We start from the raw sequence: 12,490 nt of genomic DNA, 5'->3' as shown, positions 1-12,490 counted from the left end.
AAGTTAGCAAAAACAAAAAGATAAGCAAGGCAGTGTTTATATAAACAACCTTTCTTGGCAGTCTTCCTGGGTTTCAGCACCAGAATTGTTATTGTTTACCTTAGCTGAAGGCCAGGTATCCACCCGGCCTGCGCTTAACCTCCCCCAGAGGAGAGGGGAGGAGGAAAGAGGGAAAAGGAAAAAAACCTGCAAAACTGAACTTGCTAAGAAAGGCGGTTTAATATTTACACAGAGAGGAAAAAAACTATAAACACTGTACACCCAGAGAACAACTAACAGTGAAGACTACTTCCCCACGAGAACGCTCTCCTCCTCCAAAGAAATGGCCTGACTATGCTGCGCAGCTACCGGGAAGAGAAGAGAGAGGCCTTGCTTCCTTCTCATGTCTTTTATATCGGAGCTGACGTAACATGGTATGGAATAGCTTATTGGCACAATATGAATCAGGTCATGTATTTAGTTCCTTTTCCCTCCCAGGGAGGGTAACAAACCCATTACAGTTTTGTAAGCTCATGTCCAAAGAAACTCCAACTCTTTAGGAAAAGAAATAAAAGCACTTGTTTCTACACCCAGAGAATATACTGCAAATAAATTTTTCCCTTCTCTAATTATGAAAGTATAAGTACTAATAGTTTCTCATGTTCAGCTGCTCTGGTTCCAATGGAAAATCAATGAAACACGTTTTACTGCATGTATTAATTAGCACATGTTTAAGAAATAAAGCAGAGCTAGGAAGAAACCAGTATTTTTAACTTAATGCTAATTTTAAATGTGTAGAGACATTAAAACATTACCACAAGTATCAGTTCAAACTGTTTATTAAAATATTACTTAATAGTTATACAAAATATATTTCAAATTTCCAGAAGAAAAAACAGAACAACTGTTAAAAAAATTTTATTAGTTGGTAGCTAAAAATATCAACTGAACATTGAAAATTTTCTCATCATACAAACTCTGTCTATTCTTGGTCTGTGCACACACAAAGTAAATTCTTTAAAAAATAATAATAACAATACAGAAACATCTTCCTGAGAGTATCTAATAAAACATCCCCTTCTTCAGCATCAGGAAGCAATAACTTTATATATATTATTCCACATTTGTGCTCAATAGTATGCCATATTCACAAAGAGATACTTATTGATCTTCATCACAGTCTGTCCTATTTTGGAAATTCAATTGTCTTTGGCCTCTTTCAGGGTCTTGCAAGCAGAGAATTCGAATATGGGGACTCTTAGGCAGAGATCTAAAAATAAAGTATGCATCATTTAAACAGTGTTTCTTCTCCACAAATTTTAATATTTCCATTTGATTCTTTCCATTACATATTTTCCTTGAAATAACTCCATCTTTTTAATTTGACAGTCTTAAAAAACAGCAGCACGGGGTGAAATTCAGGCTTCACTGAACTGATACTGGACCCAGACTTCACTAAAAGCTTGAGGTAAAGACAAGGACTGATTTCCATCATGTGATTTCTAACAATTAGACTACCTTAATTAGAGAAAAGGTACTTTTACAAAAAACCTCCAAATAAAACAGTGATGGAATACCGTTTTATTTGCCTTACAGATCCTTATAGGCACTATATACATGTGCAATCACTCACATGCAATCACTAAGAATGAGCAAAGTTACTAAACATACATTTACATAGCCTTCTACACTGATCATCCTAAATTATTTTTTCCTGAAGGTGCCTCCATACTTCTGTTAAATTTAATATTTGCTGAACATGCAACATGTAACAATGTAACAAAACCAAACTGCACTTGAATTATTAAACTTTTAAAAAGTAACCATACAAAAAATTCCTGTATGTTTATTAGTTTCAGAAAATCTCCACAAAAGCATTTCCACTGAAATAAAAACAGAACACTACTACCCTATTTTTTATATACTCTAGTGAGGGAAGACAATTAAAATAAATCAACTTCATTTTGAAGACTGCCTAATTACCCCCTTCAGGCTTCACTGGTTACACTGGGTTCATAGGGAGGAGTTACCTGCACAGGGTTAGACAGTGACTGTTCCCTTAAGCTGGGCATGGCTTTACCAGGGACTTATGGAGGTTTTGGAACAATTTTGAGCTACTAGATCAAAAATTCAAAACATGGTGTAAGTTATGAGTCTCTAGATCAGCAATATTAAAACCCATAAAATAAAATAAACTCAAGTGACAAACACCTTGAAAGTACTGTAGTATTAATAGAAAAAATGCTGTCTTCTGTTAATTTCGGGAGGGGAGAGGGACATACAGGGCACTAAACGACAAGGAGCCTGCTTGACAAAATAAAACATTTCAAAAAGTTGTTTTACTTCAGATAAACTGATTCAAGTCCCACTGAATTACCATATTAACAGACATTACGTAAGGAAGAGTAAAAAAAACTATTAAATTCCGAGAACTATCAGCACTGAACTGCCTAATTGTTGATGTTCTACTGCTACAAACAGCAAAATTTCTTTCTCTTCATATTTAATTTTTTCAAGTTACACTTCTTGCAAAAGAACTTAGTAATTCCTTGTAATTCTTCTACCACGATATAAAACACAACGGTATTACCTTATGCTTTGGGGGGTGAACAAAATGAACTGTCGATACTGCTGAAAATTAGCCCTCTCCAGAATCATATCAATGGCAATTCTTCTGTTAAGCATGTCCTAAAGACAAAAGATTTATCAGGTAGTAATATTGACCATAGTAAACACATTAAAAATATGATTCTAGTAAAAACCTACCAGAATTAATTCCTATACAGTAAAGGTTTGCTAAAGAAAAGTCTGATAACATCTAAGCTGGAGAAACATTAGGGTTAAATTCTAAAAACTACAAATTACAGTCTGGGAGATTCTTAAACTGTACTTTTTAGTATCCATGGACAATGGAAAGTTTCTATCAGAATAATCACACACTCCTACTCACTGTTATTCTATCAGCTTTGATATACATGTAATACTTCTTACTTTATTGATATGCTGAGATGAAATGTATTTTAGTAAAACAATGTTTCCAGTAAAAATCTGCCTCAATAATACCCGAAAGGATTTAAGGGCTGCATGAAACCCAAGACATTATGGAGCTTGTTTTTATTGGGATTATTACTGTTATTATCATCTATTTTGAACACAACCTTATGCATCAGGCTTTACTGAAGGAGATACACAGTGGGAAGCTGTTTCTAGCAGGAACTAACCAAGTTTTGCTGCTGTAACTGTTCCACATGAAACTAGGGATCTCTCTCTAAAATTCTTTATATATGAAGTATATTATCTTTTTTCTCCTCTAGATCTGTAATTCCCAGTAAATAGGTGATTGACACTGAAGACAAAATTAAATATTGCACTTTCAACTCTCTGTATCATAGAATTATTTTCTCAAACCATACTACCCTGCATATTAATAAGGAGCAAATACATATTTTTAAAAAAATTTAAAATTGGTTAATGTCCTATCCAGGGATGCTGTTACAAAAATATGATTTACCAGTTTTAGATGACCTTAGTATTTATTATTATTCTGCATCTCAGCATCTTGGAAAGATGTTACTAGGTATAAAATGACTTCCTGAGTAGCAACAGTGAACTCAATTGCTATATTTGCTCTGAAAAAAAACCCACATTGATCTCAATATTGGTAGACACCTAAGCACATGCCAAGCCCAGAATGGTACAGCAAAATGCAGAGGCAATCTGTGACAAACACAGTAACAGCTGATTTATGATTTTTATGCTGAACAAAGGTTTGAGCATGTACATTAACAGAAATGCTCATACCTCTGGACACCAACTTCAGAAACAAAATAAGCTTCAAAAGACACTAAACAAAGTGAACAAGATCCCTAAATTTTGGTTTGGGGAATTTGGGTATTGGTTTGGGGCTTTTTATTATTTACAGTTACCAGTGGTGGTTTTAAATCTAACAAAATACAAGTAACAATACAACTATTTCAGTATTTTATATAAATTGTAGTAGGAGATGTAGTTTAAGTTTAAAGTATACCATGTAGACATCAAATTCATCCAAGCATCTGAAAGGAGAGTCAGTGATGTTCCACAGAGAAAGAATGTAACAAACTGTGGAGAAGGTACGTTCGCCTCCTGATAAGGCTCTCAAATCAGTAAGGGAAGCTTTGTCTTCATCTCCAAACTGAACCTTGAAATAAAAACATTGAAGCGATTTTTAGACATAAGACAGAGACTTACTAACAGAATCATAATTTTAACAGCAAATACATTATACATGAGCATATCACCTGAGAACAATTTTCTGCAACTCGCTGCAACTGCCATTCTGGAATGGGATGGCTCCTAACCATTTAATAACACATTTCTAGGATCACTGCAACTTCCTATATCACAGTAAAATACAGACTGAATGACTATGCCAGTGTTTTCTTATTCAATTCTCTATCTTTGATAGCTGTTAAACAATGGTTCATAAATGTTAACTAGTGTAGTTACATTACAGTAAAATCCAATGGTTACCAGCCACAACAGAAAATCAGGTAATTGATTTACAGTGGAATTTTAAAGGCAGAAGAGTTTCTTTACTGGAGTGCATGAAACATTGTGAACAGCCCTTTGGTTCCATTGATTAGGATGACATCTTGTGGCACTCCTGTAAGATAAAACTTAGGCATTTTCTTGTCCTGTTAATTGCATTACCTTTCACAAGTTCAGCAGGAAAAGAATTATTTTGGAGTGGGATCTTTTTTGGGGGGAATTGTTTTCTTTTTGCAATTTACCTCCCTTGACTAAATATAGATCTATTGTCAGAAACATGAGACATCAGTTATTAAAAAATATATATTCCCATGAAGTCAGTCAATGATTTGATATTTTATGGACTGAGTTTGATTCTTCAGATACATGTGCTTCACTTGTTTAATTAAGACTGCAACAACACGTATTTATGTTGTCACTGCACATTTTTCCCCTTAATTCCTAAAACTGAAGTCTCCCACAGAAATAGAAGTATATAAACTCATGACTTTTTGGGATTTATGTTAAAAGATACACAAAGAAACCCACAATATTGAAGCTTTAAGTCAGTAAAAGTTGTTTAAATAACAACTAGAGCCATTACACAATCACACAAATAATGGTGAACTTCCTATCAATGAAACAGGAATGAGTTACTTTGAAAGACTTTCTAGGATGACTCACTAGTGAATTCTTCTCCTTGGTACAAGACAACAATCTAAATTTATTTCCTGTAATCTAGCAACCCGCCCATTTAAGATGGCAATGTTTTTTATTCTTGCTAGTTTTCAACAACATTCTACAGATTACTGTATCACAATTTGGAGAGGGAAGAACAATTTATTCTATCCTTTGCAATACATGTCCTAGCACCTGAGATCAAAAAAGTAATAATTAATTACATATTATGATAATTGAAGTAATATAAAATAACTTACAGTTATGGAAAGTGTCTCATTCTTGTGATCAAAAAGTATTTTTCCAGAGCAACCTCGAACATGCAATAATCCCTCAAAGCTGCTTTTGCACCGTATAGAAAGGATACTTAAATCAAGCAAACAAGCATTAGGTCAGCAAGTTTTACAATACATAAAAAAGTGACAACAGATGTTTATCAACAATCCCACATCATTAAGTATTAAGGCCTGCTCATTAATAACACTTTTCTCAAATCAATTACACTCTTAAGTGGGTGACATTCAATGCTTAACATCTGCAGAGAATCACTGACACAAAGCAAGGAGATAAGAAAACCAGATGTACAGTTTTGTATTTTCTAGAATTTGTTTTAATAGACCGGAAGCTTTTTACACCATTTTTCCAGAACTTCAACAGACAATTACCACATTCCACTGCTTCCCTATGCAGTACTAGGACTGCACAGTAAGGAATTTACATGGCCTTTGGTAGATTCTGGGAATTAAAGAGAGTTGTGTATTGGGCTACCATATTCTAGCCCAACAGACAACACATGACAGTTCCTCCAAGAAAGAACTATGGTTCTTTAACACATTGTAAGGTGGGATTCATACTCAAACTTGGGCACCAGGACTAAGACTGAATTTGACATATGCGGGCACCATAAGGCAAGTATCAGATTCTGCAAGTAAATCTTGCCCACTACTATCTCTGTACTTCCACCTGCAAAGGTTGGGATTCTCCTCATCATCACTATTTGTCAGGATCATACTCGCACCTCCCCCAAATCCAGATCAAAAAGTACAAAAAAGCAGAGCCAACAAAGATATCCCTCAATTTTGCTGAAGGGAATGATAGATGATGAAGTGCTGCATTGGAAAACAGACCATCAATCCTTTTAAAGGGAGGTCACCACAAAATCTTCATGGATACGTATAGGACATTAAGGAACTGAAGCAAGACAGAAGAGGTGCACTCCCACTATGGAGAAGAAGCTGTCAAATTATAGAATCTTAACAGAGATCTTCAAATTTTTTCAGCACATGGCAGAGGAAAAGTGCTTGGCCCACAATGAAATTATGTGAGCTCAGCACCAGTAATTATGACCAATAAAAATGAGTGACAGTCCAGATTATTTCAGTTCTAGTACGTTGATGATATTCTACTGACCAAAATCAGCATTCAGACATAGCTGCCTTGGATGAAGTCAGCACAGTCGAGGTCTTTGGTGTGAAGCAAAATACAGCCTCCACTATCACACTGCTTTTCTAGCTGTCAGTCCAGGCTTCCCCTAAACTGTCAGGAATGACAGAACTGAAACTGGGAACAAGCTTAGGTTAAAAAGATTGTTGTGAACACTGGCCTAAAGACAGTGTGTTCTCACTGGTCTGCTCTTTAATTTTCACCCTGGAATATGGGAACATACTTAAATGTCAGTTTATCTGAAACCTGAAATTACAATGAAATTAACTTACCGTAGGAATTGCTGATACGCTTTGACCCTCTCTGCCATGATTCTTTCCAGCACTCTAAAAAATTTCTTTAAATTCTTTACTTTACTGCTTGCATCCTCATATCTTTCCTTTGCATCATGAAATTGCCTGTTTTGATTAACAGAAAGTTAACATGCATTACATTAAAACTAAGCTATTGTTGTATATGCTGAAAATCATTTTGATAATCAAAATATTCAAATGAAAACTCTTGTGAGGATTTATGTTAAATCTAAAAGCATTTGATTAGTCAAATAAGACACTGTTAACAAATCAAAAATGGTCAAAAATTAAATCTTATTTCTATTTTTAATTCTTTTGACAATAAACTCTAGCATCAGAGAATGAATGATTGGGTTCCCCATGCTCAAGAATATCTGAGGGGAGTTCTCCCTTGCAAGACACTGTATTTAAAACGTCAAGTAACTTTCTAACTTGTGCATTAGTTACGCAAACTAGAAGTATGCTTAACACTCAATGCATCACAGAACAATGGTGAGTTATGTTTGTGTAGTCATAACTGGGATATTTCTGAACACTAGGAGGGTACCTAATTACTGGTAATGTCATATATATAGCACAGATGCTGCTTAAAATCACTGGAGGGTTTTTCAGGACTCCTAAATCTGTTCAGTACTGGTTGACTGCAAATCAGTACAACACATTTCCATACCTTCACACACAGCTTAAGTACTAAAAACACACATAAATGCACAGTGAGTCACTAAGAAAACTCTTCCCTCCCCTCTCCTTTCCATCTTACCTGAACAACTTTACACAGTTAAGATGACTTACTGTATTATTTCTTCTCTGTTTCCATGGAGACTAGTTTCTGATTTTATCTTCTCTCTGAAGCGATTCATTTCTGCATCAAGACTCTTAACAGTCCTGCTGACCTGGATGCGCTCCGGGTAGATTTGCCTGGCCTGGGCCGTTTTTTCCTAAAGTAATGTTTGAAGTTCAACTAATTGATACATTTTTTCAAAATCTGTTTAGTCCTCACAATAAATATTTTAGGCTATGGAAAAACATGGTCTCTGAGCAAGACAATGTTTTTGTGCTGTTCTTTGTGTATTCATCACAGCAAACCCAGTTAACAATTTTACTAACAATATTTATAGGTAGATAGTTATTTCAGTGCCAAGAACTGTATCCATCTGAGATTTTTAATAATATCACAGTTATTTAGCTAATACAGATAAATAAGGAATGGAAATCACCATAATTAAATAGTCTTCCAAAAGTCTTTGTGGATGTGATTTCCAAGTTAGTTAATAAAGTTTAGCTAAGCCTTCAAAAGATCAGATATGGGGTCTGTACAATGAAAAACCTAGCATCCAAGAAACCAGAACAGCATTATTCAATTTAACTTAAAATGCAAATTTTAAGGTTAAGTCATTTTTATCTTCTCATTGCAAAATACAGAAGACATAGTCCTAGATGGATAATCCCTAGCTTATCTGTCAAGACAGAAATTGTGTCCTGTCAGAAAAAAAGAGGCCTCAATTCACTTACACAAAATTACTTTTACTTGATTTTGACAGTCAGGTTAGGAGATACCTGAGAGAGTACTCAGTGTAGCTGAGTATTAACATGGTCTGTATGTCACACAACTGGAATGATTTATTATTAAATATTAGAAGGATCATGACCATCTGACTTCAATAAAGAAAAAAAAAAACCCCACACATACCTCTAGTTCCTTTTCTTTGGCAGCCAGTAATTCTTTGAGCTTTTTTATGCAAGCCAAGTGTTCTTTCTGTTTGTCTGCATAGTGCTGCAAATGGCGTTTACTGCTTTCCATTTCTGACTCAACCTGGTTTAATTCATCCTGTTTGGAACAAATAATGATGAGAGCTGTTTGGGGTAGATTCCTGAGAATCTCTCCACATGTTTATGGACTTGTCACAGGTTGTTTTTAACACAGTCTAATTGATTTTCCTTTCAGTAAGGCTACTCCTTCTAGAGTCCAGAAGCTTTAACAGCAGCTTATCAGAGAGTCTATACTCAATTCTGACAAGGACATATTAAATACATGCAATGATTTTAGGAATCATATCTTGAAGTGATGTTTAATTCTTTGAAAAAAACCATCCTTTCTCCTAAAACTCAAAAATATAGATTTATTTTTTACATTTCATTCTACCCAGAATTTCTGATGACTGTGTAATGACATCAGCCAGAACTGCATTTCTGTGTGAAAATTCAGTGTCCTGTTATACCTGTAATATAAAGTCATAGAATTATAGAATAGTTAAGGTTGAAAAAGACCTTTAAAATCATGAAGTCAAACCATCAATCCAGCATCACCAGCATAAACACCACTACACCATGTCCTCCAGTGCAATTTCCATACATTTTTTGTATGGATGGTGACTCCACCACCTGCCTGGGCAGTTCGTTCCGCTGTTTTACCGCTCCTTCTGTGAAAAATTTTTTCCTAATATCTAATCTAAACCTCCCCTCTTGCAATTTGAGGCCATTTCCTCTGTTATCTGTGAGAAGAGATCGAGCCCCACCTCGCTACAAGCTCCTTTCAGGTAGCTGTAAAGTGGTACGGTCCTCCCGAGCCTCCTTTTCTCCAGGCTAAACAATCCCAGTTCCCTCAGCTGCTCCTCACAGGAACTGTGCTCCAGACCCTTCACCAGCAACTTCTATACTATATAAGTGTTGATACTGTTGAAGTGATATATCTTTCCAGAGAAGCAAAGAGGTACAAAGAATGACATAAATTAAGGCATAATTTCCTTCCTCATCCCTGTCCACTAGATGGCTTAACAATCAAAAAGAAAAGAAACCCAAACCAAACAAAAAAAACAAATAAAAACCACCCCAAACCCCCCAAAACGACAAACAAGAAAACCAAACACCAACAACAATAACAGATGCTCTTACTTTTTTCAAATCCTATCTTAAAGCCACAACTTACAAGTTATTAAACAACTGTAGAACACTTAACAACACATCTCATTTAAAAGCCTTTCAGGAATTTTAGAGCTGCCCTCTATTGTGTTCAGTGTTCCAAATAACAAGCAATAATAATATTCTCATATTCTGAATAGATCTATTCTCTTTCCTTACACAGTGGTTCTTTTAAAATATATCATATCTCTAGAATTTCCATATTAGATACATTAGAACATATTTATTGGTTGCTTTCCTGACCTGTTTCCTTCCTCTTTTTGTTTGCTCTTACTTTTTTAATTTGGGCTGACTACATAGCAATACACAGTTTAAGTGAGACATATAAGAAATTAGGATAGTGATCCTTCTACGTTTTTCGTCATTCCATCCTTCTACAAGTTTACAATACCGTAAATGTGATGGACTCTTATTTCTTTTTTCCATTTTCAAACCATCAGTTCTTGTCAGTATCACATTTTCCATGTCACCTCTCTGCTATTTGTCTTAAGTCTTGGTATTTCTCTGCCTTTTACAGGTGCCTTCTGTAGTCTTGAATAATTAAAACTAGGTACTGGTACCTTCTGGGATTATGCAACTTCATAGAATAAAAACCACTTCATAAAGAACTTCAAATGCTATTTTGAGAAATAAACAGTTATGAACATTCTTAGCCAAGGCTTCCTAGAAAGAAACATGCCAAAACAGCAAATATGATGCACAAAAAAGGAAAGCCAAGGAAACTATTTTTCCTTCCTTTTCACTCCATTGCTAAAAAGATACCTGGAAATGAACTCTCTTTGAACATAAAACACTACAGCAACTACACTTTACAATCAACATCACCTTCAAAATATTGCCAAGATTATTTCTCAACATGCTCTAGAAGGAATGCTCCATTTCCATTTTATAGGCAGACCTTAAGTGTATCAGGAAGCAGCACGATCTTTTCTCGTGCCTCACCTCTTCTTAACCTCATTCTCCTTGCCACACAAATGGAGCAAATTAAAAAATACAATATGAAATTATTATTACCCTAATTGGACCAGCAACTTCTTCTACTTCGTGAATTTTTTCTTTTACTTCTTTTAATTTTTTTTCAGCTTCCAGGAGAATATTTTTCATTTCTTCCATTTTTCTGCTTTGTAGTTGCATGTCTTCTTTTACAGATTCCATCTTAGCCTTATTTTCTTCAGCTTCATCTTGCTGTCAAAATATATTAAAGTGAGAAATAATAAAAGGAGACATACATTTGTAAATTACTGTACCAGATTTTAATTTTACTACCAGGATACAATATTATATGAAGTACTTTAAAATTCTAATATGAGCATGAGCAGCTCAATGTAATTGTCATGAAAGCCTAAAAGAAGAGACTGACAAATCTTGTAGGAGACCACTAAATCAAACTCCAAAATAAAAGTGGAATTTCATAATTATAAAGGACTTTATTTGGGAGTAGTGATGAAAAAAATGAAAAGAATAAGGAAACTTCCTTCAGGATCCATGACAGAATATGTACATACAGTATACAAAGGAATACAGGAAGAGTAAGTGGATTGTTTTTGTTATTTAGAAAACTAGACCATTCCTAAGGAATTATCATCACACATACTTTCTGATTCACAAAGACAAATATTGCAAAACCTGGGAAAAATATGTAAATGAAACTCTGTACTGCTAAGAGTCTTCTTCACAATCAAACAATTGTGAAATCAAGGTAGCAACGAAAATCAATACCAAGTGAAAAAAGAGCAATTAATCCACAGTAGTGGTCAGAAAGCACAGAAAACACAAAAACCAAAATCCAAGAAAGGAATGAGGAGAAGCAAATACATAAATCTAACAGCTGCATAGGACCATTAACAGAAATCAACTGTAAAAACGTTGATGTTGAACAAGCAAGTGTCCAGTAATTTTTAAAGAGGAAGATATTCTCCTACAAAAAGGTAATAAACTATCTTCCATCTCATCAAATAATATACTTTTTTAAAAAAACCCAACAGAATTAGGTTATCTGGAAAAGAGAAACTCTGTAAGAGCTTTCAGAATCTGTACTGATCGTTTACTTTTTGAATAAATTTTGAAATGCTTAGTTACATGCACGTGTGCATACAGACTAAGACAGACTACCAAAAAAAGGGTGAGTTTGTGCCAACACCAGATGCAATTAAAGAAAAAAAAATCTGGTCAACTTAGACTCTTGTTGATCCCAGATAAAATACTGGGGAAATTGCCATGGAATTTAACTGAAACAACTGCAGTCAGGATTACTATTAGCAGCATAATTCTCAGAATTAAATCTTGGCCATCTATACATCAGCATATTACAGAGCAACAGTTCAAATTCACAGCCACTAATACACAAATCACAATAGATCATCAAATATTTTCTCTATTCTTAAACTATTTTGCACATATTCTAGGAACACATTGATAACAATAAGAACTTCGAAGGAACCATCATCCTACCATGTCCTTCCCTAGGGCAATACATTAACTTGAAATTTGTGCATGGTGAAGCTACAGAAAAGGAAGAACCTGTGGGTTCAGGGCACAGCAGTTGTGCTATGGCATTAATTATGCTCCAGGGTAGCCTTTACCTATGCTTTGATGATGCCACTTCTGACCTTCAAACCTACAGTGTCACTTCTCCCTAACCAGAGTCTTACAGCACTGCACGTCTGGAA

At 35.0% G+C, this 12,490-nt stretch overlaps 1 protein-coding gene across 2 annotated transcripts in view; it reads right to left on the bottom strand.

The window, feature by feature from the left end:
* Positions 1–802: 802 nt before the first annotated feature.
* SMC6 (structural maintenance of chromosomes 6) overlaps positions 803–12,490 on the bottom strand; it is a 38,830-nt gene continuing 27,142 nt past the window's right edge. For both annotated transcript variants that reach the window (XM_027690227.1, XM_027690229.1), the window contains exons 21-28: positions 10,836–11,006; positions 8,593–8,730; positions 7,695–7,840; positions 6,882–7,007; positions 5,427–5,532; positions 4,007–4,159; positions 2,570–2,667; positions 803–1,249 (exon numbers count right to left, since the gene is read on the bottom strand). In XM_027690227.1, coding sequence (XP_027546028.1) covers positions 1,141–1,249; positions 2,570–2,667; positions 4,007–4,159; positions 5,427–5,532; positions 6,882–7,007; positions 7,695–7,840; positions 8,593–8,730; positions 10,836–11,006 — 1,047 coding nt within the window. In that variant the 3' untranslated portion in view covers positions 803–1,140. The remainder of the gene's footprint in view (positions 1,250–2,569; positions 2,668–4,006; positions 4,160–5,426; positions 5,533–6,881; positions 7,008–7,694; positions 7,841–8,592; positions 8,731–10,835; positions 11,007–12,490) is intronic.

The sequence above is a fragment of the Neopelma chrysocephalum genome, unplaced genomic scaffold (genome assembly GCF_003984885.1).
Source record: "Neopelma chrysocephalum unplaced genomic scaffold, ASM398488v2 Primary Assembly neopelma1_80b, whole genome shotgun sequence".
NCBI classification, from domain to species: Eukaryota; Metazoa; Chordata; class Aves; order Passeriformes; family Pipridae; genus Neopelma; species Neopelma chrysocephalum.
The sequence above is the reverse complement of the archived record's forward strand: the minus strand, read 5'-3'. Positions and strand labels throughout refer to the sequence as shown.